This window comes from Haliotis rufescens, unplaced genomic scaffold, assembly GCF_023055435.1.
Source record: "Haliotis rufescens isolate VD_foot unplaced genomic scaffold, xgHalRufe1.0.p SCAF_31, whole genome shotgun sequence".
Classification (NCBI taxonomy): Eukaryota; Metazoa; Mollusca; class Gastropoda; order Lepetellida; family Haliotidae; genus Haliotis; species Haliotis rufescens.
This window is the reverse complement of record NW_025964013.1, coordinates 2929252-2955749: the sequence shown is the minus strand read 5'-3', so window position 1 is coordinate 2955749 and position 26498 is coordinate 2929252. Positions and strand designations below refer to the sequence as shown.

Genomic DNA, 26498 nt, shown 5'->3' with positions numbered 1-26498 from the left:
AAATACTCTTTTAGCTTCAATGTACATGAAGGTGCGACAAGAGCTAGGGAAGGGAGGGTTGGTAACTTCACCATATATAACTCCGTAGATGTGATAGCGGTGTCTTCGTCTGCTCATGCTAAAAATAAAATAGGCCAAGTTCAAAGGTTACGATCTCGTAAAACGAGAGCGAGACCTAATTACCCATAAGCCCTTCTTTATCATGGCCTCATGGTAATCACACGTAGGTATCTCGCCATGTATGTTGTGAGTATATATCGAACCCTCACAAAAAGAGGTCGATATTCCAACGTTCATGTCAATAAACTTGATAAACCCCGCTCTAAAAACGGTTATGATACTGAAGCCCGCTTCAGCTAAACTAGTAGATGTCCCATTTCCGATCACACAGGCGGAATCAGATTTTTGGTCCTTGTCAACAAGCCATCTGGCTAATCATCTAAATACTCAGTTCTCTACTTTCAAAAAAGATAATGTGTTGAATGAAAACATTCTTGATGATCATCCCATACCTGATGAGCAATGATTGACTGCTCCCCAACAAGATGGGTATTTAGATGATCTTTTAGAAGCACGGGATGGGTCATTTTAGGAAAAAAAGATTCCTCATTGCAGTTTATTCAAAAGAGAATGTTAAATATCATGGGTCCTTTGTCCTTTGTTGAAATCTTGACAAAATCAGACGCAGGGAGGCTTCACCTGATTAAGACATATGTGAACTTCTTCACAGAGAAGGCAGTCTGCCTTGGGAACAAGCCAACTTGTCCATTTCAATTGTCCAATTTTATCCAAACTGGTTAAGGATCCAAAGAAAGCAAAAATGTTGATTTACAAATACGAGGACACCATTGCCGATGCTAAAGTGAAGCTCTTCGAAGACCCCTTTTACAATACAATACGGTCCTCGCTGATCTGAAGCTTTTGCAAAATGCTAGGGATATTCTTGGTGGACCGCATTCGGCTCCAAAGAATAAGATTAATTTCTTCAACAACCAGCCTTTCTCGCAGCAGCCCTTTCATGGTAAGCCTGGTCCTCCTGGGGGAGGGGGAGGAGCGGATTCACAGTCCAGGCATCCTTTAATCCCAGGAAAAGAGGGAACGACCGTGGTGGCAAAAGAGGAAGATCTTCAGGACAATATAGGTTTGTACCACTCTCTTTCAACAAATACCGATGTCATGGAGCTCGGCATACGTTCAAGTCCCATGAATCTGAATGCCCCAAATCCCGATCATCCAGACAGTATGATACCAGAAATCGAAGATCTAAAATTAGAAAACATTCCTTTCGAAGGGTGACACATTTCTACACAAATTGGTCAAGGATTACTCTAGACCCATGGATTCTTCAGACCGTTCATGGCTTTAAAATTGAATTCATTCAAAAGCCTATCCAAAGAAAACCAACTCCACCGTTAACACTTTCTCAGGTTAAGCAGGTTGTACTGGACAAGGAGCTATTGGGAACATAATGATGAAAGGGGCGATAGAAGAGATTCCTCAGCATGTGAATCTGAATATCAATCTTAGTTTTTAAGTCCTATGTTCGTGGTACCCAAAAAGGACGGGTGTCTGAGACCAATACTCAATGTGAAAAAACTAAATGCTTTCATTCTATACAATCATTTCAAGATGGAAAGCCTTTCAGTCCTGAAGGATGTCATTCAGGAAAACGATTATATGTGCAAACTGGACCTGAAGGATGCATACTTCAGCGTGCCAATTGTCAGGCACCAGAGGAAATTGCTGAAACCTGTTGTAAGCATTGCACGAAGAGCAGGTATTCGGATGATCATATACCTAGACGATATGATGCCGAGAGAGTCTCTTGTATCGTCTGGAAAACTTAGGTTTCGTTATCAACAAAGAGAAATCAGTTTTTGCTCCAGTCAGAAACTCAACTTTCTGGGTTTCGAAATTGATTCTCAGTGTCTCACTCTAACACTTCCCCAATAGAAAGTGACGGACATCCTTCAAAGTCCCATGTTCTATTCACTATAGCAAAAGAACTATGGGACTTTTGTCTCAAGAGAAAGATAACTCTGGAAGCACTATACCTACCTACATCACTGCAGACTGGGAGAATCGCCATTTTGCAGATTCAAGCGAATGGCTCTTGAATCGCAAGGTGTTCAACCAGTGCAATCAGAGACTAGTCCTCACTTGATAGACCTTTTCGCATCTCGCCTCTCTCACCAACTGGATAAGTACGTATGTTGGAGACCAGACCTCCCGGGCAACTTTCATAGACGCATTCCGGGTGAAAATTGAAGGGGCGAGAGGTTATGTCTTGACCCCATTCTCAATGATCGTGCGATGTCTGTGTAAAGTAAGGAGTGAGGGGGCAGAACTGACCTAGAGAACTCCTGTGCGGCAGGGCCAGGCGCGGTACACTGTCCTGTTGGAGATGTCAGTGGAGTGTTCAATACCTGTGTGGGACGACTTGCTGGAATCATCACAATGTCAAACACACCCTCTGGTAGCAAACGGGACACTGCTATTAGCGGCCTGGAGGGTTTCAAGAAGGCTAGATGGGTAACTAATGTGATGAAAGATGCGGGGATCAATGTAGCAGTGCATGGAGCACACTCTGTCCGGGGAGCTTCTACATCCAAAGCTTACACCAAGGGTGCTTCTATTGCCAAAACTTTAGAACTGAGACACTACTTTCAAGCAGGGTTTACCTGAAGGAGACTAAAGGGAGACAACATAACACTTTGAAAGGTTAAACCATTTCAATACCAATAGGAAATCAGAGTCCGTTGCACGATTGTAACTATTTCAGAAACATGTGTGTATTAATCACTATCAAATAGTGACGATATCCGGTATTTACCAGAAGGTGACAGTTCGATTTGATGGAACAACTGTTTTTTCAAAGATCAGGGAATTCCTGAATCATTAAACAGGATTTATTGGTATTTGATAATTATTACACATGCATATTCCGTGAATGTAACACTTCAATATTTGTTCCTATACATATAATTATATAATTAGGTCGAAAATATTTGAAATACAATACAGGGTAACGCGACTTTAACCAACGTGTACACCTGTAAATATTTGCGTACATATTTCTTTAAATTTCTCACGTGGCTAAAGTGATATAAGGAAACATATTTTTAAGTTGTGAACTTGTTCCTAATCCATATGTTCTCTAAAAAGAAACTTATAAAACGACACTTTCCATAATGAGAGAGTGAGTGAGTGAGCTGGGTTTAACGCCGCTTTTAACAATGTTCCAGTTATATCGCGGCGTGTCAGCTTAATGTGGGAGGAAAGCCCGAAGTGATGCAGGTCTCAGACCACTTGGGTGAAACCCACGAGCACGAGCATGGTGCTGACAAACCTAGAAACATAATCGGGGCGAACCGGGATTGGAACCCACAATCATAGGTTTCTGGCGTGTCAAAGGGACGCAACTCTGCACAGCGAATCGCGGCGCCTTAGACGACTGGGCCACCGAGCAGAAAACAAAAGATCAATAAAGTCGTCAGTTGTGACAATCATATTTTATTAGTAAATCGTTAAAAATACCCGTCCTCTACAATAAGTAATGCCAAACGAGCATTTTGATTATGATTAATTTTGAACCATCACCATTGTTTTCGCATGACAATGTGCAGCGACCCAATGGTCTGGAGCGGAGGTTCCTGACAGAACGGTCTGCTTTGTGGTGTCAGAAGCTAGCGCAGCGAGTTGAAGCTAGAAATAGGAAGAAAAATTTAAAAAATAACGAAACATGACGCAACACATGCCAAATTTAAACAATCTGTGTACATCTTCTTTTAATCACTACATTCGAATAAACCTACGACAAAATGTTTCGTCAAGATTGACTGGCGCTTTCAGACATTATATAATATCCCTTATATCAATGTGCTAGATGTGCAGCTCTTTACAAGACAAAATGGGTAGTCGTTGCCACTGACATCTGTCATCAATTCCGAAATCTTCGGATATATCTTTTACTACTTTCTACGTTATAATTTTGATAGTATCCGTCATATAACCATAGCAATAATATGACATCAGACTGAACCCATCTGAATTACCTCAAGTGTCTCAATCTTAGCAGGGTCGTGGACGTCCAACTTCTGGGCATCAGTCAGCGCCATCAGATAGCAATGTGTTTGGGTTATCATGACCATTTCGCCCTGTGGGAAACATTCAGCATTAAAAGGAATGGGCATGGATGTCAGGTTCACACGTTTATGCGTTGTTGAAAAGAACGACTTGCATCAATCGGTGAGGAATGTCAGCAAGGAACTTTATGAATTATTCAATCAAATTTAACAATTAATCTTGTTTTATGTTTATTTATTTCTCTTCGACAAGATGTATTAATTGTTTGTGTGGCTTATTCATTTGTGTGATAGTACTTACTGATTGTTTGTCATAGGCAAAGGTAAATTGTCCGTGCTCATTTCCACCGTGGGCACCATGAGTAGGATGAACGTGGACGTCGTGGGTGGCGTGTGTCTTGACGTCGTGGGTAGCGTGTGTCTTGACTTCGTGGGTTGGGTGAGGAGGATGGGTGTGCTGAGCCTGGAATCATCACATCTCATGTGATACATTTTTACAAAATGTCGGCTTCATCACGTGTATGTGCACATGTCATGCAGCACGTGTCAGTTGAGATTAGCATGTTTTCATTTCAAAGGTCAATATCTGCTGGTGAAATTATCTGAATATATACTAATGAATTGTCATTTTGTTAATAATATTAGCATGAACGTATGTTTCATATACATTAGCGTTCATCTTCTTGAAGACACTGAACGCATTTATAAATACGACGACAAATGAATAAAAATGAAGTTAAACAATTAACCAATATGTCATAATGGTCTGGCGCTTGTATGTTTACACAAAGTGAAATCAAAGTAGAATTGTCTCATAACAGCAGTTCTGAGAAAACGACACTCTCATTTAAAGTCCTCACCTCAGCTAGCAAGACAACACAGGCAATAAGGGCAATCTTCAACATGGTGGATTCAGGTTGAATTCGGTAGCTGCAGATGAAGTATGGCACTGGCGATCCTCTTTATACACGTCCCTATCAAGCTGCATTCTTTCGTCTCTTAAACTATGGACCTATTAGAGTCATGATTCATAGATCTTCAGCCGTTCCTTGTCATGCACATTTGCTCTTTCACACAGAATTCCGTTGATCTTATCACACGATAACTGAACACTGTGAGTGTGTATTGATGGACCGGCACTTTGTTACTTTGGTCAATATTAAGGTTCAAATATTTCAATCATGAGCACATGCTACACAATTTATGACAATACATGTCGTAATGCAAATTGAGAACTAGTACACATTAAGTCTGTGATGGGCATCTTATACATTAATCCTATCTCATTTACATTGTTATTATAGTGTTGTCTTTGTTCATTTATTCTACCCTGTGTTGTGTAAATCTATGTAGATATATACTCATGCGCCAACTGATCAAGGAGCAAGAAGTTGCTCTGAAATGCCTCGACAAAGAATAAAGGAAGAAGTTATCCATAAATAGTATCAGGTAGTATACATAGCATATGTAGAATTAATGGTGTCGGTTAATGTATGTAAGGTAACAAATTGTCTTTTTTGTTGCATTTTTCCAGAAGATGAAAGTAAAGCACGTGACTGCACCGCCTTTCTTACACGTGTTTGCACTACAGCATCTCAAGAAACGCTTAACAGGAACATAGATGCAGAGATAGTTCATTTCAACTTTTTACATGAAGTTAATTTTGCATTCATACCTCTCATGTTCATGTATAAGAACTGTTCATGGACACTCTAAATGTCATTTGCCTATAAAATGAATCCCTTCAAAACCCATGATTGTTCACTGAGATTACGTACTGAATGCACGACACTTTCCATATCTATGTCGTCAGTTGCACGTAGACAACACACCTTCAATATTCCCTTATCTTCCAACAGTGACCGAGGTGAAACGTGTTCAACATTTAAATTTAAAACTGGACCGTCTGTTCTTCTGGTTGTTCTCTTTTTTGTTTATATGTTGAACTGTATGTCCTCCTTTTTCAGATAACCACTGTTTGGGCCTTATCTTCACGAAACTTTGTTAAAGGTTAAATGTGGGATCAGTTCCTTGGCATATCTAATTTAAACCTGTTAATATATCATTCCATATTTAGCAGCTTGGAGTCCACATCATTCTTCCAGTCACAGAAAACTCACATGTGTAGAGTAAATCAAAAGGTGCAAATACGATCTGATATTTTAAATATGATTTTACTATGGTGATAACAATTGTGAGCAATATTACCAAATGTTCTAGAATTAATTATAATGCGGCGACTAACTGCGTAGTGGTAGCATATGAATTCTGATGATATGCTATCAACAGAGACATTCCCATAACAGGTATGGCAAACTTATACAATATACAAGTTCAGGATATCGTATCCACTACACGTATATGCATGACTAACGTTAATGTTGATGTTATCCTGATGTCCACAGTACAGTGTGTTATCTATCTATCTAAGTACAAACCATTTCTCGTACCTGATTCAGTGCCCGCTTTACAACGTAAGTACGCTAAATTTAGCTCTGCCATAACTATCATCCTGATGATGAAAACAATTTTGGAGTAATTCATATTAACACGTTCGTACATATTCCTGTGCATGAGTGCATGCATGCGTGTGTGTATTTGTGCGTGTGTGTATGTGTGCGTGTATATATATATATGTGTGTGTGTGTGTGTGTGTGTGTGTGTGTGTGTGTGTGTGTGTGTGTGTGAGTGTGTGTGTGTGAGTGTGTGTGAGTGTGCGTGCGTGCGTGCGTGCGTGCGTGCGTGCGTGCGTGCGTGTGCTATGATAGTGTACCTAGACATGACATTGTTTTCGGATAAATGCATTAAATCGTCAAGTCATTCTCGTAAATATATGTATTTGCACTTGTCAAAAGATAAGATACCACAAAAGGGACAAACGTAGAATAAAAACGTCCTTGGGATTGAGCCATGTGCAGGTTATAATGACTGTTGAATGTCTTGAGGCCTTAAAGGGAAATACAGATTAATATGGCATGTAACGTCGCTGCTGACAATGTATCGGTGATATCAGTTTTGAATATAGAAGAAACTGACGCAAGATGAACATGTATGTAGCCGACATTTACACATGATAGATACTTTATCACATCTCCCGGAAGGATGAGATGATGATGTGACTGTTAACCTGCGCCTCATGGGTCGCGTGGCTTGTATATCCAGCAATACAAATAGAAATAGCAAAGAGGGTTTGAGTGATCCTGGCACAGTCAAGCTGGTTAGGTTCATCATCAGCTCAGAGCCTTTTCCGTCTCTCTATATTGAGCCTAGACAGCGAATGGGACTTCTCCCACGAAGCGCTGCCTCATCGAAATCGCCCAGAAGTGTTCGGAGAATGTGAAGAGTCCCCAACACTGCAGCCTTCTGCATTACCCAGATTGTCAGAAGGGCTGTATTCCTGGCAGCAAACTCAGGTACTCCTCCTATGTCAGTCAACAGATTGGGAGGAACCATACAAAGGACAAGATCAGATTTGTTGGCCTTAATAGGTCTGAAGCTGTATACTGGCCTATTCCAGAAAATTTGGTATTTATCTTTTGCAAAGCGCCCTCTACATATTCTGGGTCGTGCATGTACCATGGATGGACCTCTTTGTTAAAACCACAAGCATGGCGAAGACGATAATAAAATGATCGAGCCACTCTCGTGATCATGTCGCTTAAGATACTGTGTTTGTGCCAAAGCTGTCATCCACATTAAATTCATTGCATAATCTGCATTTAATTTTTACATTTTGATGCAAAATCATACATTGACGGATTCGAGTGAGAAGTGACTACTCTTGAGCAGCAAACAGAAAGCCTTCTGTTTCTCTTATCAGGACAGCCGACTTCTTTCAAGCGAAGAACTCTGCATGGTTGCTTTCACAACCAAGGCGGAACATCTCGTTTCTACAAGATAACCTAAACAGTGAAGTAATGTTGTTTGATCACAAGGGAACAGTTTCCACTTCCGGCTTCGAATACCATCAGGCCCTGGCGCCGTATAAGATTGGCCGAAGGGGTATTTTTTATTACATTTGTCAGGCAATCAGGTGTAATGAAACACAACAATGGTGACTCTATTTTGTCAAGTTCAACTTCATTGTAGTCTTCTACGTATGGTGACAGTTGCTGGGTATAGACAATAGATGTTTCCAAAACCTTTCATTGCAATCCATGGTGGGTCTTTCTTCACTACTGCCACTGGTTGCAATTACTTGCCTGCAAAACTTTTGAACAGTTTACTTTGTTTTAGGAAATTATTTTTCTTGTCACACTTTCTTTTTCTTTCTGTCCAGACCTTTAACTTTACCTTAAAGGAATCAAGACAACTGCATCAGGTAATTTAGGGAGAACAATGCGAACGTTCATTTCGTGTCTGCCACTGCTGTAACTAAGGTTTCATGCAAAGGTGCCTGATGAGTGTTGGCAGTTAGCTCACCAGCTGCATGGCGCATGTACAGCTTTAGTCGCCGGAGATGGTCACGAATATTTCGCACAGAATGCATGCATTAACATGGCTTTGTCCCTATACTGCTTCAATGAGTTGCCATTTACTCGTGTGTTTTTTCGGGCCATCCTGTTGCTTTCGACCACTTAAGAAGCGTGGACATGTGTTGGTGATTCCAAGATATTCTTGGATGGGTTCTGTGCCTTCCCCCGGGGCAAGTCCGATCTCCAGCTTGGTTGGTTTGTATACAATAAAATACACTAAGAAAAAAGTTAAGCACACCCCTATTTCTGAGTGAGTGAGTGAGTGAGTTGGGTTTAACGCCGCTTTTAACACTATTCCAGTTATATCGCGGCGTGTCAGCTTAATGTGGGAGGAAAGCCCGAAGTCATGCAGGTCTCAGACGTTTACCACTTCGGTGAAACCCACGAGCACGGGTATGGTGCTGACAAACCTAGAAACATAATCCGGGCGAACCGGGATTCGAACCCACAATCATAGGTTTCTGGCGAGCCCAAGGGACGCAACTCTGCACAGCGAATCGCGGCGCCTTAGACAACTGGGCCACCCCCCTATTTCTGAACCATGACAAATGGCAAAAAATCATGGCATGGGATGACTGACCACAGGAGCTGGGCGATACCAGTGTCATCGGATAGACCATGTTTGACATTTACGGACAACCGAATTACGTTTGATGTTTCATATCAAAAAGTTCCTTAAAGCCTCTACTTGACACTTGAAACAGATCAGTAGTGGGTATAACCGCCACGTGCCCGGATGACGCATTCCACCCAACGTCTAATGCCTCCAGTCAGACGTTGGATCTGTTGATGGGTCAACAACAACCACTCTTGATGCAATGTTGCTTCCAATTGGCGTAAATCGTGTACAGGAGGATCTCGTGCCAGAATATCCCAAACATGTTCAAGGGTGTTCAAATCTTGGCTCATTGCTGGCCAGGGTGGATTCGTTATTGCATTGGCACTCATGTAATCCACGACTGCATATGAACAATGAGGCCTGACATTGTCATCCATGTCGAGTAGCAAGAGGGTGGTTGTCAAAATGAGGAACGACGACTGGCCTCAAAACGTCCCGGATGTACTGAGCCCCTGTTAAGTTGCCCCTTATGGTGACTAAATCCAACCTGCAATCATGAGAGATACACCTCCAAACCATTATCGAGCCCCCGCCGTATGCAACAGTCGGTTTAATGTTCCTGTAATCAGTGACCTGGAGCAGAATGCGACGTTCGTCTGACCAATGGATCCGTCTCGAAGTTCTCAGAGTCCAGTTCTGTTGTGCAATACACCATGCTGAACGAACAGCTTTGTGTTGATCTCTCAACAAGGGACGCCTTATGACTCGTCTAGCCCTCAGAAACGACGATTGGGCAACCACAGCTGTTTCAGACGAGTACTTGTTAAAACGGGTTCTCGGCGTATGAGACGAAGAAGGTCCCTTTCTTCGTGATGTGTCTTCACAGGAGGTCTTCCGGATCTGGGACGGTCCTGTACATCAACGGTCTGAGCATGTTTCTCGACTAAACGGCTTACGACAGTGTGATGGTAACCCAACTTCCGACCAATGTCATGACAAGACATTCCTGCGTTATGCATGCCGGTTATGTGCCATATTGTGGCGTTTGATAATCGCCTTCGTGCCATGGTCACACATGTCATGGAATAACTGTTTAAAACCAAGCTTAAGAAAGGAATTTTAACGTTTGGATATTCTGCTTTTAGAGATACTCGAGGGTAGCATGTTGCACGGGCATACTATGCATGGCATGTGAGCTTCCGTCATACATGACTGATTACACCATCTCGAAAAACGTAAATCATCCCATAATTATATCTTTCATGACTGTTAAAAATATTTGGATCCAACAATAATGCAATATGTGAGGGTGTGCTTAACCTTTTTCTTTAATAAAATATATAATATATATATAATAAAATTAAAAACTATACATATAGTATGTAAGAATGAAAACAATATGACTATTATTAGTGGAAGTGCATTCACTTTACGTGATCATATCAGATTCAGGTACTAATATTCAGTTGAACGCTTGACTTGCCTTTGCATGTGTATGTGACAGGTGCGGATGGGGAAGAATACGATCACATGTTCGCGAAAGCCTGGTATTATTACTGTTATATAGTGGTTCCTGAACACATGCTTATGATGTAGTTTGAATCGTACAACGGACTGCTTCTTGTAGAGGGAGTGAGTGAGTGAGTATGGTTTTACGCCGCTTTTAGCAATATTCCAGCAATATCACGGCGGGGGACACCAGAAATGGGCTTCACACATTGTACCCATGTCTAGAACGACAACACGTGAAATGATGCCAGAACGGTCCAAAGGGTTAGTTGTTGAAGAGATGTTTTGATTTGTGATGTCAGCATTGTACCAACGACCGTGAACTAGACATAAACAGGACACAACATCGTCAACGAAGAATGGCTAGAACATAAGTAATTGAATATAAAACAAAATACTAAATGTTAAATCATCTTCTTGCTATCGATGTCCACAATGTTTCTTAATCCCTTGAATATAAACGGCTACCATGGACACAGGCCCTATTTCCACAATGACAGAACTCCTAACCTAACACCTGGCCTACTCTGTCCGTACATCTGTTGTCTCGCATGTCTAGGTAAGATTCCACAGGCACGAAAAGTGCCATGATAACCAAAACAGAGCAGCTATCTTCTACATTCTTAAGACCAATCTTTGACAACGCCCAAAAACCAAAAAACAAATTCGACTGAAAATACACGTAGTTAAATATAACCCATGTGTACACAAATAAGATACAGTTAACGGATAACAACTTCCTTAATTACTGTAAAGGCGACGTTTCGGTATAGATCCTTATGCCGTTGCCAAGTAAGACTGTAATTGTCATTATCATCGAAAGGGATTTGTATCATTCACCACATTGTCTTTAAACAATCTTTCACGTTTTACTATATACTTTACAGGTACATGTATGTGGTAGCTGCTGACATTCAAGGCAAAAAAATCCCTTTCAATAAACAATCTAACAAACGGAAAGTTGACAAATGAAAAGTTGAAGTCGTCCCTCTTGTCGTACAGTTAGTGGATACTTTGTCACTCTGATGAAAATAGGAAACACAGGAGGAGATTTAGTGGTCTCTTTTATTCCTAGTACAGGTGGATAAATCAGTGGAAGTTACATGTAATTGTCTACTGGACCACTATTCAGAAAATCCATATACCCGTATATATATTTGTAGTTAAACTTCTAGGCAAAAACTCTTGTGTATTTTATTCACCAAACGCAGCAGCAGTTAAGATCGATGTGCACAAGGAAACATATCAGCAAGGATGTAAACACAAGTGATGCCTATGGAGAACCTTCATCTTGCCTAAATATTCTGTCCACATGTTCACATGTATACTATCTATGAGGAATGTAGTCCATCATTTCACTTATTCTTTCTCAGTTAACATCAGATGATAAATTGTCCTGAACATTTGAAGATAGATTTGTAAAGCTATAGTCACCGCGAATGGGTCAGGAGTCAAGCCAAGTCTACATAATGGATGCACTTGTGCATTTCTGTTTGATGTATGTTGTTATTTTTGTGGGTTCAACATATGTTTCTCTGTAAAGATAAGTACCACTAAATAACATTTTTGTTTGTCATTTGTAGTGTATTTTAGATTTGTTTGTGTTTCTAAAGTGTTTCAATGTGTATACTGAACGAAGCTTTTACCTATTGGGTTGGTCTGGGGTTTGTTAACGACTTCGCTGAATGAGTTTGATGTTAACTATCACAATATCATAATCATTTATATATCCATAGATGAGTCCATAAAATCTTCACAGCACCACCGTACTCACGTAGTCCTCGACACAGACTCTGATCAGGGCGATTGGTTCGGTCAAGTGGTAGGAGATGGTTAAGCGACACAAAGTTGCTCTATGGTGTCACTTGTGGCAAGTGCTTGCTGTTGTGAATGTTGGTGACTACATACTTTCCTAGGTTTTACGTTACAACCGATGCTGAACCCAACACACTGATTAGATATTTGTCGCGACAGTTATTTGATCATCAGCACTTCATTTAAAACCACTTAACCCATTACAAAGTAGTAAAGGGTGGAGAATGTGCGTTTATTATATATAGTCAATACAATAATCTGCTGACCTGGTTTTCTGAAGAATCAGGACTTCGCATTGCTTCTTACATAAGGTCAATGGGTTGTTTTCTTATTTCTATTGGTGTTGTTTGTTTGTTGTTTTACGCCGCACTCAGCAATATTCCAGCTTTATAACGGCGGTCTGTAAATAATCGAGTCTGGACCAGACAATCAAGTGACTGATATCATGATCATCGATGACCTGCTTCGACCAAGTCAGCGAGCCTGACCATCCGATCCTGTTAGTCGCCTCCTACGACAAGCAAAATTTCTCTATGACGAGGAAAAAGATAAAAGATTAAGCCTAAAAAGCTATTATCTATGTTTTATGCCAAGGACGGAAGTTAAATTTATCACTTAAATGTCAACTGCGGCGTTTTGACATTATAGTTATACCAATTATTCTCTTTGGATGCGAAGTATGGGAATTGAAAAAAATCTCAACTCATGAAGGTGTCAATTTGCATTGAAACATCGTTTTGTCATTAAGAGAATGTACTCCTTATTCATGGTACATGGGGAACTAGGAAGACACCATCTATCAAACATTGCCCAAAAAGTCCTCTCTGAGAAATCATCTAAATTGTCCCTTCTTGTACACAGGTTATTATTTAATGACGACCTGTTTGGAAAATGTATGCATAAATGGATTACAATTATCAAACGAATTTTGACGAACTTGGACTTAGCTTCATCTGGTTTTCACAAAGTTTCACAATTCCTACTTGATTATCTAAAACATTAATCTCCAGTGTTGGACAAGTAAAGAGATAATGCTTCAAAGGACACAGTGTATAGTATAATAAAAAATGATTGCCTAAATTTTTAATATAACTTAAACGTTTGGCGAATCTTACTTAGGTTTAGAACTTGTAACCTACCTATTGAAACTTGGAGATGGAGAAAAATACATTTAACCGAAGGGAAATAACCACTTGGTAAACTGTCTGACTTAGGCAATGAATTCTATTATTTGACCATCTTTAGAAAACGAAAGAAAACACTTTTTACACTCTTACATCGAACCCAATATGGCTAAAATAAATTAACTTTTCAATAATTCACGATTAGGTACATTTCGAAAATTGTCCAAATTCTGTAAAACCATCATGTCATTGTTTAAACCTATCTAGTAACTCTCCCCCCTTATGGAATTGCACAAATATTGCTACCATAGTGAATCTGCATAAATATGCATGCATGCGCGACAAAGATGTTTTTGTATCTAGTCTACATTTATATGTATATGTATTATGTTGTTGAAATAAGTCTGTTCTTTTGATGATGCTGATAGCGGCCTTAGTGTAAATACAAGTTCAGTTCAGTTCAGCCAGAGATTTCAATTCACGAGGCAATCAATTTTGTATTAGAAAGTAAACAATCCAGAAACAATGAAGCCAGCACATTAAAATAGTATCCATAAACTAAAAACCTTCTCAAAATAAATGGAAAGACGACACTTTAGCATTACTAGATATTTTTATTTTGAATGTCTCCATTATATATACCTGTCTGTACATCGACTTCAAAACAGAATATACCAATAGTTGAATGCATTACGTCAGTGCACTTTATATGTGGACATATCTCTGTCAGATGATAGGGGCGGTCGGGTAGCCTAGTGGTTAAAGCGTTCGCTCGTCACGCCGAAGACCCGGGTTCGAATCCCGACATGGGTACAATGTGTGAAGCCCATTTCTGGTGTCCCCCGCCGTGATATTGCTGGAATATTGCTAAAAGCGGCGTAAAACCAAACTCACTCACTCACTCACTGTCAGATGATAAGATGATTTGCAAGTTAGCTATGGTTTGGTGTATAGCTGGGTGTGTGTTTGAATCCACTTAGTGTGTGTACCAATCTAGAAGTTAATTTAAATGTGACGCCGAAACAATGCCAACCACCACTCACTCAAACTCAGCCGACGCGAACGTATACCATGGACAAGGCGTATCGTTAAAATTCCACCATTTCCTTCACAGAAAGCAGCTGTACGACCTTTCAGTGAGGTGTGTTATGCATATGGTTCTGTTACACTATCGCTATTTCATAGGGGGTTCCAGTAGCCTGGTTAAAGGAACATGCTTTAATCATTTCGTGGATTTTCGAGCATATGATAGTTAGATGATGATGTCTCACGGTTGGTGTTTGTTTTGGGTAATAACATCGGAGCTGCGCCGTGCCCAGCTAATTACGTTGTCCTGTTTTCATGGTGGAATAAATGGCCAAGAAAGCAAAGCCTGGCCGATCGTTGAATTTCCGTTGGTCTATATGTAGTTCCACAATGCGACTGCATATACCAATATTCCTTAATGTTAAGTTATTTTAGTGTCCTAATCAAAAGTTCACTTTCAACGTTCGGGTCAGAACTTTTGTCAATGTTTGGTTAGTGTATTAAATGTGTTACCATTACGACTGTAAAAATATGAATGTCCAAGGAAGACATCATTAACGTTAAATAGCAAATGTACACCAAAACTGATAGGAATAATATTAACTAATCTATTATGTTGTATGTTTAATTAACTTTACTTTGCACATCCACGTTAACGTCTTTCCGAGGAAGTCTAATTCCTAAGGCCCCTTATTAAACTGTTTCTTGAGTAATAAGTAATAAGAGTTATCGGCATTTAAAATCATGACATTCGCGCCAAATACATTTTGATCTGTTCATTGTAATCGCGGATACAAACACGGTCTGAAAGATGGCACAGGTGGATTTAGGTGAAATGAGGTGTAATGTCCTAATGCCCAGTCCAAGATGCCATCAGACAGCTGACACCAATGGGGGATAAACTATGATGCCTTTCATGTCGTAGGGCTCCGGGGACTGTTGTCCTGATTGTTGTTCCTTTTCCTAACACATGATACTCCGAAACTTATTCTGCAGAATCCGTGTTATTACAATAATTCTCTTCACATTCCCCGAAAATTTTGGTGGGTTCGATTAGGCAGCGCTTCCTAGGAGAAATTCCATTCGCTGCATTTATCTATTTTAATCTGTGAATAACAATAATAATTATCCATTTGTATTGCGCTTTTCCATGCTTGATATACAACCCAAGATGCCAAAGGTTAACGGTCAAATCACCATTCCTTCCTTCCGGGAGATCTTCAAAACTAATATCACCGATGCATTGTCAGCAGCGACGTTATATGCCATATTAAACTGTATTTCCCTTCTCAAGGCATCCAACAGTGCCATTATAACCTGCACATGGCTTCTTCCCACGGATGTATTTATTCTACGTTTGTCCTATTTGTGGTATCTTATCTTTTGACAGTTGTGAATACATATATTTACTGGAGTGACATCAATATATAACACATGTTTAATATAAAACACGTCATGTCAAGGTACACGATAACAGCACACACATACACACACGCTCATATACACACATACACATTTACACGCACACGCACAAACACACACACACACATACTCACACTCACGCAAGCACACACACGTGTGCAAGCACTCAGGCACAAGCATATGTAATTTTATTCAGTTTCAATAAGTAAGTGTTATTATGAAATACTCCAATCTCATTCAAATCAGATCTAAGTTCTCGCTACCGCTACACAAAGATCTGAGGACTGAAATGACTAACAAGAAGTCGACATCAGTCAATCAGAAAGCAATTTTCTCCAGCTTTACGGCACTCGCTTCAACCTAGCGAATTCCATGCTTGAAAAATATATATTGACACAGTTCTCGATTAATATTTTGAAAACTGAACAAACACACATTCCGGAATGTCTAATATATCGTTGAGAGTGTATGGCAGTGCTTCCTACGTACTGTGCAATGCCTCCTCCGTTCAAATGTTTATCCCACGGAAGCGAGAGATAGACGATATTTTGACGGAATCAGTCGTACGAGCCGTAACTGTCGTTCGAAATACCCCGTGTTAACGTTTTCGAGGTTGCATGATTAGAAAAAACATTCCGACTGTCATTTTCATGATCTGGTAAGCGACGCTTTGATTGGTCGTATAAAGGTCGTTCTGACGTGACCCATAATGGGATGTCCTCATAACTTTGTTTAGCGATAGCGAGAACTTAGAACTAAGATTTGATTACAATGAGATTAGAAATACTCCAACATTGTTTTCATCATAAAGTTGATAGATATGACAGAGATTAATTGACACTTTACCGTAATTACGTTGTACCTGATAATTGAAAGTGGGTACTGAATCAGGTACGAATAATGGTTGTATTTTAGATAACAGGAATAATCGCGCTGTGGACATCAGGATACGACATAACAAGCACGTCAAACATGCATATACATGTAGTGGATACGATATCCTGTACCAGGACATGTATAATGTGTAACTTTGCCATACCTGTTATGTGAATTTCTCTGTTGTCAATCATCAGAATTCATCAAGTATATTAAACTCTATATGCTACCACTTCGCAGTTAGCCATGACTTCTCAAGACCATTAATTCTATAACATTTGGTAATATTGCGCACAATTGTTATCCCCATGTTAAAATCATATGAAAAAATATCAGATCGTATTTGCATTTTTCCATTTACTCTCCAAGTTTGATTTCTATGGCTAGAAGATTTTTGTGTACTTCAAGCTGCTAAATATAGATATAAATATAGTAATGAATAAGATATGCCCAGGAACTGATCCCACATTTAACATTTAACAAAGTTTGATGGCGACAGGACCCAAACAGTAGTTATCTGAATTAAAAATTCCAAATTTAAACAAAAAAAGACACTTAAGAGGTCAACCAAAAAGACAGATGTTCCAGTTTGAAAGTAAAAGTTCGAACCGGTTATATCACGTTTCACCTCGATCACTGATGGAAGATAAGGGAAAAATAAAGTGGACCACATAGATATGGAAAGTTTCGTGAATGTAGTATGTAATCTAATTGATCAATCTCTGGTCATGAAGAGATGTCCATTTCATAGGTAAATAACATTTAGAAATTTCAACAATTAATATACATGAACTCAGTGAGGGTTGACCGCAAAAATAACTTCATGCAAAAAGTTGAAATAAACCATATCTGCACTGCTGTACCTGTTTAGCGTTACTTGTTGTGCTGTAATGCAAGCAAAGCAGTGCAGTCATATGCTTTAGTTTCATTGCAACATAAAAGAGATTTTGTTATGTCACATACATTATCCGATGCCATTAATTCTCCATATGTTATGTATACTTCATGACACATTTTATGGATAACAATTTCCTTTTTTCTTTGTCACAGCGTTTCGGAGCTTCTTCTTGCTCTTAATATATACATTATGATATTTTTACACAACATAAGGTAGGATAAATGTACAAACAATATAATGACGAAGCCAATGAGATAAGGTTAATGTACATAATTCCCATCAAAGACTTAAATGTATACTAGTTCATAATTCGCATTACGACGTTTAATTTCATAATTAGGATACATTATGAAGGATTTGTTTCCTTGATTGAAATATTATAACTATTTTAACATTGACCACAATATCATCGCTGCTGAATGTGTAATTAAACACAGGTATCGTGTGATAAGATCAATGGAAGTCCGTGTGAACAAGCAAATGTGCATGACAAGGAACGGCTGAAGATCTATGAATCATGACTCTAATAGGTCCATAGTTTAAGAGACGAAAGAATGCAGCTTGATAGGGACGTGTATAAAGAGGATCGCCAGTGCCATACTTCATCTGCCGCTACCGAATTCAACCTGAATCCACCATGTTGAAGATTGCCCTTATTGCCTGTGTTGTCTTGCTAGCTGAGGTGAGGACTTTAAACTAGTGTTCCGTTTTCTCGGAACTGCTGTTATGAGACAATTCTATTTTGATTTCACTTTGTGGACACAAACAAGCGCCAGACCATTAGGACATATTGGTTAATTGTTTAACTTCATTTTCATCAATTTGCCGTCGTACATATATTGCGTTACAAGAAAATAAACGTTTATGTATACGAAACATACGTTCATGCTATTATCACAATGACAATTCATAGGTATTCAGATAATTTCATCAGCAGATATTAACCTTTTAAGTGAAAACATACTCAATAGTGTATCTTTCCTATCTCTACAGTCATTGGTTGCATGACATGTAGATGTGTACGAACGTGAACAAGCCAAACATTTTTTGAAAATGCATCACATGAGATAATGTTTTATGCTGTTTCTAGGCTCAACACACCCATCCACCTCACCCAACCCACGAAGTCAAGACACACGCCACCCACGAAGTCAAGACACACGCCACCCACGACGTTCACGTTCATCCCACGCATGGTGCCCACGGTGGAAATGAGCACGGACAATTTACCTTTGCCTATGACAAACAATCAGTAAGTCTTATCACATCAATAAAGTCACACAAACGATTAATACACCTTGTCGAAGAGAAATGATTGAACATAAAACAGGATTAATTGTTAAATTTGAATAAATCATTAAGTAACTTGACGATATTCCTGACCTAATGATGCAAGTCGTTAACGCATAAACGTGTGAACCTGACATCCATGCCCATTCCTCTGAATGCTAAATGTTTCCCCACAGGGCGAAATGGTCATGGTAACCCAAACTCATTGCTATCTGTGGGCGCTGAGCGATGCCCAGAAGTTGGACGTCCACGACCCTGCTAAGATTGAGGCCCTTGAGGTAATTCAGATGGGTTCAGTCAGATGTCACATTAGTGCTATGGTTATATGACGGATACTATCAAAATTATAACGCAGAAATTAGTAAAAAATAAATCCGAAGAAATCGGAATTGATGACCAACGTCAGTTGCAAAAACTATCCATTATGATTTGTAAAGTAATGCACATCGAGCGCATGGATATAAGATATATGATATATTGTCTGAAAGCGCCAATCAATCTTGTTGCAACATTTTGTTGCAGGTTTATTCGAGTGTAGTGATTAAAAGAAGATGAACACAAATTGTTTGGCATGTGTTCGGTCATGTTGTTTACTTTTTATGTTTCTTCCTATTTCTAGCTTCAACTTGCTGCGCTAGCTTCTGACACCACAAAGCAGACCGTTCTTTCAGGAGCCGCTCCAGACCATTGGGTCGCTGCACATTGTCACGCGAGAACAATAATGATGGTTCAAAAGTAATAATGCTTGGAATGTTCGTTTTTCATTACTTATTGTAGAGGACGGGGATTATATACGATTTACTAATAAAAGACGACTGTCACAACTGACGACTTTATTGATCTTTTTTTTTCTGCTCGATGAATTATAAGTAGTAATTCAGTTCAGATGTGTTATCTCTCATTATGGAAAGTGTCGTTTTAGAGTTTATTGTCAAAGGACATATGGATAAGGCACAAGTTCACAACTTCAAAATTATTAAAAAGAAAGAACAACTTCATACAAAATACATGTAATATAGGCAAATATTTACAGGTATTTAATGTGGTAAACGTAAGGTAACGACGTGTTACACTGTATGTATTTTACATATTTTCGACCTGATTATATAATTATGTACAGGATCAAATATTGTGTGTTACATTCTTCATGATATATTCACAGGCAACATTTATTATCTGCTATGCTAACTCTAATTCAATCCGCTTTACGATTTCTCCGTTTTTTATTTAACCTGGGCTATTGCATGTTAAAATAGAAAGAAACACTTAGTTTACATTCTCGGAATATGCATGTTTAATAATTCAGTATTACAAATCGTTGAGATATGGTTGTCCCATCAAATTGGGCTGTAACCTTCTCGTAAATACCGGGTATCGTCTCTATTAGTGATGTATACACACATGACACAGACACACACACGCACGCACACACACAAACAGCCACGCACACACACACGCACGCACGCACATACAAAGACACCCGCGCGCACGCACACACACGCAAACGTTACAGTTAATGTCTATAATCAGGCAATATGTACTGACTGAAAATTTCACTCAGGCAATGTGCATATTCACTGAAATGTTCAGTCAATATACTTATTGCCTGAAGAATGAAGCACATGTAGATGTAAATCTATGCAACACACAATACTTTGTGAAATGGTCCTGATATATCATTATCCACTTGTACAAGACATTAGCCATTGACTGCATGTTGACAAGGTCGACCTTGCCTCGAAATCCAAAGTCCTGTCATTCAATACAAATGATTTAGATAGTCCTACTTCCTCACAATTGATAAGAGGGCTGGTCAAATTGTTCTAAGCCTAACAAACAAATTCAACCATTGTGAAAGTGTTTTTAATCTTATTTGTCAACATAATCTCTCTGCTTTTCAATACACTTCTCATATCGACAGTGTAGCCTTTCAATTCCAGCCAGGAAAAAGGTTTTTGAAGCCACCATGAAATTCCTATTCACGACAGCGTTGAGGTCATCGTTGTCATCATAGCGCTTTCCACGAAGGTGTTCTTTCAGTTCAGGAAACAGGTGGAAATCACTTGATGCCAGTGAGTAGGGTGAGTGTGGAACCCTCATTGTAGCAACAGCAGCCTTTGTAAATCTAGGGATGTGAGAAGAGGCATTGTCATGAAGTAATAGACCTCCAATTGTCAGCATTCTTCGCCGCTCGTCTTTGATAGAATATCTCAAGTGATGAAGCATATCAGCATAATAGACACCGGTAATCGTCTTCTGACTTTCTAATTAATCAAAAAGAATTACAATGACTACTAAACTTTGTTTGGTCCCATAGTTGAAAGCTAGTCAGGCTTAGAACGTTTTGACCACCCCTCGTATTGGCATATTTAATCATTGCTCTCTCTCTCTTGAGCCCAGTCGTTGCGTTTACGAATTAACTTTTAGCTGGTTTTCGCCTCTTTAGGGATCAGTCTTTTTAACCGACAGTTGACCCTTGCAACCCCAACATCACTTTCTGCTCATAATAATAACACAGCGCAGTACATAGACATAGGACATGTAAGACACCCTGTAAATATTTTGTATTATGTGTTCAGACAAGTAAAAGGACGAAAGTTTTGGGATCAGTCAAATCACCTTTCTTTGGGAGAGGTATTGTTCGACCTTTGCACAACAAAGACTTTTTTATTACATTGTTCATGCACTCAGGTGTAATGAAACACAACGGTGACCGTATTTGTCATGTACAATATCATTGAAATACTCTACCCATGCTTCTTGATGTTACAGTTACCTGGCATTGACCATACTTGTTTCCAAAACTTTTCCAAAACTGCCTGTAAAACTGTTTTTCATTAGTTTCGAACAGTTTATTTTTATTAATGAAATTATTTTTCTTTTTGTAGTACTAGTATAATGAGGGGGTGGTTGTATTTATTGCATGTAGGACATCCATGTTTTTCACAAGAATAGAGTCTTACGTTCAGCGGAGTATCATCCCCTCTCGAGTTTTCACACATTTTCGGAGGGGTAACGACGGGCAATCTGGTCGATTATTCATAGCATTAGATCAAATTTAGGCATCTTGTCGACAGAAAAGACAACTGATGTGTATCTTAAACAGTATAATATTAGGTCTAGAGCGACAACACGCGAAATGATGCCAGAATGGTCCGGGGGGTTAGTTGTTGAAGCGATGATTTGATATCAGCATTGATACCAACGACCGTGAATTAGACATAAACATTCCCTAACGTCAATAACGAAGAATGTCTAGAACATAAGTATTTGAATATAAGAAATAAAAAAAATGTTACATCATCTTCTTGCTGTGGAAGTAAATAATGTTTCATAATGCCTTGAATATAAACGGCTACCATGAACACAGGCCCCATTTCGATAATGACAGAACTCCTAACTTAACACCTTGCCTGCTCTATGTATACATCTGTTGTCTCGCCTGTCTTTGTCAGATACCACAGGCACGCAGAGGGACATATTAACCAAAACAGATCTAGAGCAACTATCCTCGACATTCTTAAGGCCAATCTTTGACAACGCGCAAATAACGAATTGGAATGAAAACATACGTAGTTTAACATAACCTTTGTGTATACTGCCTGCATTTACTGCTTTAGTCATCACACAAATCAGTCTTGGCTTTCAAAACGTTTTGTGGTAGACGTGCGGAGGACAATTCCTATTCCGACACATCAATAATAAAAATGATGTCCAAGCAATTCCCTATTTAGACTTTACCATATTTTCCCGGATGAGGAGATTAAGTGGTCTCCTGTATTCCTAGTTGAGGTGGATAAATCAGTGGCAGTTACATGTAATTGTCTACTCGACCACTATTCAGAACATCGGTATTTCCGAATTCGAAGTTAAACTTCCAGGCCAAAACTCTCGTGTATTTTATTCACCAAACGCAGCAGCAGTTAAGATCGATATGCACAACGAAACATATCAGCAAGGATGTAAACACAAGTGATGCCTACGGAGAACCCTCATCTTGCCTAAATATTCTGTCCACATGTTTACATGTATACCATCTATAGGAATGTAGTCCATCATTTCACTTATTCTTTCTCAGTTAACATCAGATGACAAATTGTCCTGAACTTTTGAAGATAGATTTGTAAAGCTATAGTCACCGCGTATGGCTCAGGAGTCAAGCAAAGTCTACATTATGGACGTACTTGTGCATTTCTGTTTGATGTATGTTGTTATTTTTGTGAGGTTAAAATATATTTCTTCGTAAAGATAAAATACCACTAAATAACAAATTATTGTTTTGTTATTTGTAGTGTATTTGTGAATTTGTTGGTGTTTCAATGTGTATATTGAACGAAGCTCAGCTGTTATATAGATAAATCTATTGCTATGTTGGGTTGGGTTTTGTTAACGACTTCACTGAATAAGTAGAGTTTGATGTCAATGGTCACAATGTCATAATCATTTATATATCCATAGATACGTCCATAAAATCTTCACAGCAGCACCGTACTCACGTAGTCCTTGACCCAGACTCTGATATGGGCCGTCGCGCGTCCTGGCGATTGGTTTGGTCAAGTGGCGGGAGATGGTTTAGCGACATAAAGTTGATCCATGGTGACACTTGTCACAAGTGCTTGCTGTTGTGAATGTTGGTGACTACATACTTTCCTAGGTTTTACGTTACAACCGATGCTGAACCCAACACACTGATAAGTTCCATAAAATATATTTGTAGCGACAGTTATTTGATCATCACTACTTCATTTTATGACGGCGGTCTGTAAATAATCGAGTCTGGATCAGACAACCCAGTGATTGATATCATAAGCATCGATCCACGCAATTGGGATCGATGACATGCTTCAACCAAGTCAGCGAGCCTGACTACACGATCGCCTCCTACGACAAGCATAGTCGCCTCATTACGGCAAGCATGGGTTGCTGAAGACCTATTCTACCCCGGGTCTTCAAGGGTCAAGGAGTAAAGGGTGGAGAATGTACGTTTAATATATTAAGTCAATACAATACTCTGCTGATCCGTTTTCTGAAGAATAAGTACTTGCAATTGTTCTTACGCAAAAGTAGTCAAACAATTCACCTCGCAAACTGACCAAATTCATGTGACGGAACGGACAATGACGAAAAGGTCTGTCAAGCATTGAAACAATACTCCTTCCAGAGGAAACTGAGATGCGTGGACGCGGAACATTTTGACACGTAAACAGAAGCATATCTTGTACCGTGTTGTAGTTCTGCTAGCAGTTTGGTGATGTAGATGGTTGTAACGTTAGGCCATGCCGGCATCCAGAGCGCGTGTGATTGATCACAGTCACGAGGCAGCTGATTCCGATCTTGATAATGGGTTACAGTGGAACAAATACAACCGAGCAACACCATCTTCGTGAGACATATTTGATTTTCCCCAGACTGAAAATGAGTCCTATTTCATTCGTTAGATTATCTTATTTTGTCTGCCGTGGAACAACAAGCTTTTGGAAGAGTAAGAGTTCATGACTTCTTGATCCTAAGAACAGGTCCGACAGCACCAGTCGATTCGATTATGATTGATAAGTACCATTCCCATTCTCGTGGCTTTCATACAAGCTGTAGATGTTATCAGGCCGGCGTCAGTCACGTTCATCCAACATTGCAGCATGTTGTGACATATCGGACATAGCAGAAAATGTAGAAAGCGAGCGTGAAGCAAATTCACTTACTCACTTATATACTGATCACATACAGGACCTTGAGGTCTGAGCTTCTAGCTGTATGCTTTAACAACTCATTATCAATGATAGTAGCATGTTTGGAGGCGAGATGCGCATTTATTAGGCACAATATACTGCCGTATGTGATACAATGTCATGGTATCACAGGTTGTGTGGTAGATCATATGTAAGGAGATGAAAGTGACAAAACCGTTTCCATAATCATAAGGAAGTCTCTAGTAAAAGTCCATTGTACGATTCCGACTATATCGAAACATGTGTCTATGAATCGCTATGAAACAGTGATGATGCCAGGTGTTTGTGAATTGTTATAATATTATCTTTTTCTGTTTCCCTAGTTTACCTTTTTGAAACATTGAATGCGATGTTTCTTTAAATAAATCATATACTTAAAGTTGTCAGACAAATAAATATTATTGTTGTGAAACCCATTTCGTTACCGTGGATATGAAGCCGCCAGAAAATACAGACATAGCAAAACAGTCTTCCGTTGTGTGATACTGCTTGTCGTGGTTGCTATATATCCCTCCAACGCCAGAGAATAAACAAACTTCATTTTCCGCCGAAACAGATTCCATTTTGCCTAAAAGGTAGAGAAATAGTTTGAAAATGATAAGAATGAGTCTTTCAACATCAGAGATGACTCCAGGTGTTCGCCAGGTGTACTTATGTTATGTATGTATGTTCGCCAGGTGTACTTATGTTATGTATGTATGTTCGCCAGGTGTACTTTTGTTATGTATGTATGTTCGCCAGGTGTACTTATGTTATGTATGTATGTTCGCCAGGTGTACTTATGTTATGCATGTATGTTCGCCAGGTGTACTTTTGTTGTGTATGTATGTTCGCCAGGTGTACTTTTGTTATGTATGTATGTTCGCCAGGTGTACTTATGTTATGTATGTATGTTCGCCAGGTGTACTTATGTTATGTATGTATGTTCGCCAGGTGTACTTTTGTTATGTATGTATGTTCGCCAGGTGTACTTATGTTATGTATGTATGTTCGCCAGGTGTACTTATGTTATGCATGTATGTTCGCCAGGTGTACTTTTGTTATGTATGTATGTTCGCCAGGTGTACTTATGTTATGTATGTATGTTCGCCAGGTGTACTTATGTTATGCATGTATGTTCGCCAGGTGTACTTTTGTTGTGTATGTATGTTCGCCAGGTGTACTTATGTTATGTATGTATGTTCGCCAGGAGTACTTATGTTATGCATGTATGTTCGCCAGGTGTACTTATGTTATGTATGTATATTCGCCAGGTGTACTTATGTTATGTATGTATGTTCGCCAGGTGTACTTATGTTATGTATGTATGTTCGCCAGGTGTACTTATGTCATGTATGTATGTTCGCCAGGTGTACTCATGTTATGTATGTGTGTTCGCCAGGTGTACTTATGTTGTGTATGTATGTTCGCCAGGTGTACTTATATTATGTATGTGTTCGCCTGGTGTACTTATGTTATGTATGTATGTTCGCAAGGTGTACTTATGTTATGTATGTGTGTTCGACAGGTGTACTTATGTTATGTATGTATGTTCGCCAGGTGTATTTATGTTATGTATGTATGTTCGCCAAGTGTGCTTATGTTGTGTATTTATGTTCGCCAGGGGTACTTATGTTGTGTATGTATGTTCGCCAGGTGTACTTATGTTATGTATGTATGTTCGCCAGGTGTACTTATGTTATGTATGTATGTT

At 39.3% G+C, this 26498-nt stretch overlaps 2 protein-coding genes across 2 annotated transcripts; one reads left to right on the top strand and one right to left on the bottom strand.

Moving 5' to 3' along the window:
- Nucleotides 1-3497: 3497 nt before the first annotated feature.
- On the bottom strand, nt 3498-5097 carry LOC124136846. Its single transcript, XM_046502893.2, has 4 exons — nt 4946-5097; nt 4387-4548; nt 4056-4157; nt 3498-3705 (listed from the first exon to the last, which is right to left on the bottom strand). The coding sequence occupies exons 1-4, from the start codon at nt 4988-4990 to the stop codon at nt 3583-3585; spliced, it is 432 nt and encodes a 143-aa protein (XP_046358849.2). The 5' UTR covers nt 4991-5097; the 3' UTR covers nt 3498-3582.
- Nucleotides 5098-18316: 13219 nt separating this feature from the next.
- Nucleotides 18317-19907, top strand: LOC124136847. The gene is made up of 4 exons (XM_046502895.2): nt 18317-18471; nt 18880-19041; nt 19256-19357; nt 19699-19907. Exons 1-4 carry the CDS (start codon nt 18427-18429, stop codon nt 19816-19818), a joined length of 429 nt encoding a protein of 142 aa, XP_046358851.2. The 5' UTR covers nt 18317-18426; the 3' UTR covers nt 19819-19907.
- The last annotated feature ends 6591 nt before the right edge of the window (nt 19908-26498 follow it).

Excerpts from the sequence above, each read along its gene's own strand:
- LOC124136846 (XM_046502893.2), bottom strand. The coding sequence starts at position 4,990 with ATGTTGAAGATTGCCCTTATTGCCTGTGTTGTCTTGCTAGCTGAG. Across the intron at positions 4,158-4,386 it reads TTGCCTATGACAAACAATCA|GGCGAAATGGTCATGATAAC; the intron begins GTAAGTACTATC and ends TGTTTCCCACAG. Across the intron at positions 3,706-4,055 it reads CTAAGATTGAGACACTTGAG|CTTCAACTCGCTGCGCTAGC; the intron begins GTAATTCAGATG and ends TCCTATTTCTAG.
- LOC124136847 (XM_046502895.2), top strand. The coding sequence starts at position 18,427 with ATGTTGAAGATTGCCCTTATTGCCTGTGTTGTCTTGCTAGCTGAG. Across the intron at positions 18,472-18,879 it reads GTGTTGTCTTGCTAGCTGAG|GCTCAACACACCCATCCACC; the intron begins GTGAGGACTTTA and ends TGCTGTTTCTAG. Across the intron at positions 19,358-19,698 it reads CTAAGATTGAGGCCCTTGAG|CTTCAACTTGCTGCGCTAGC; the intron begins GTAATTCAGATG and ends TCCTATTTCTAG.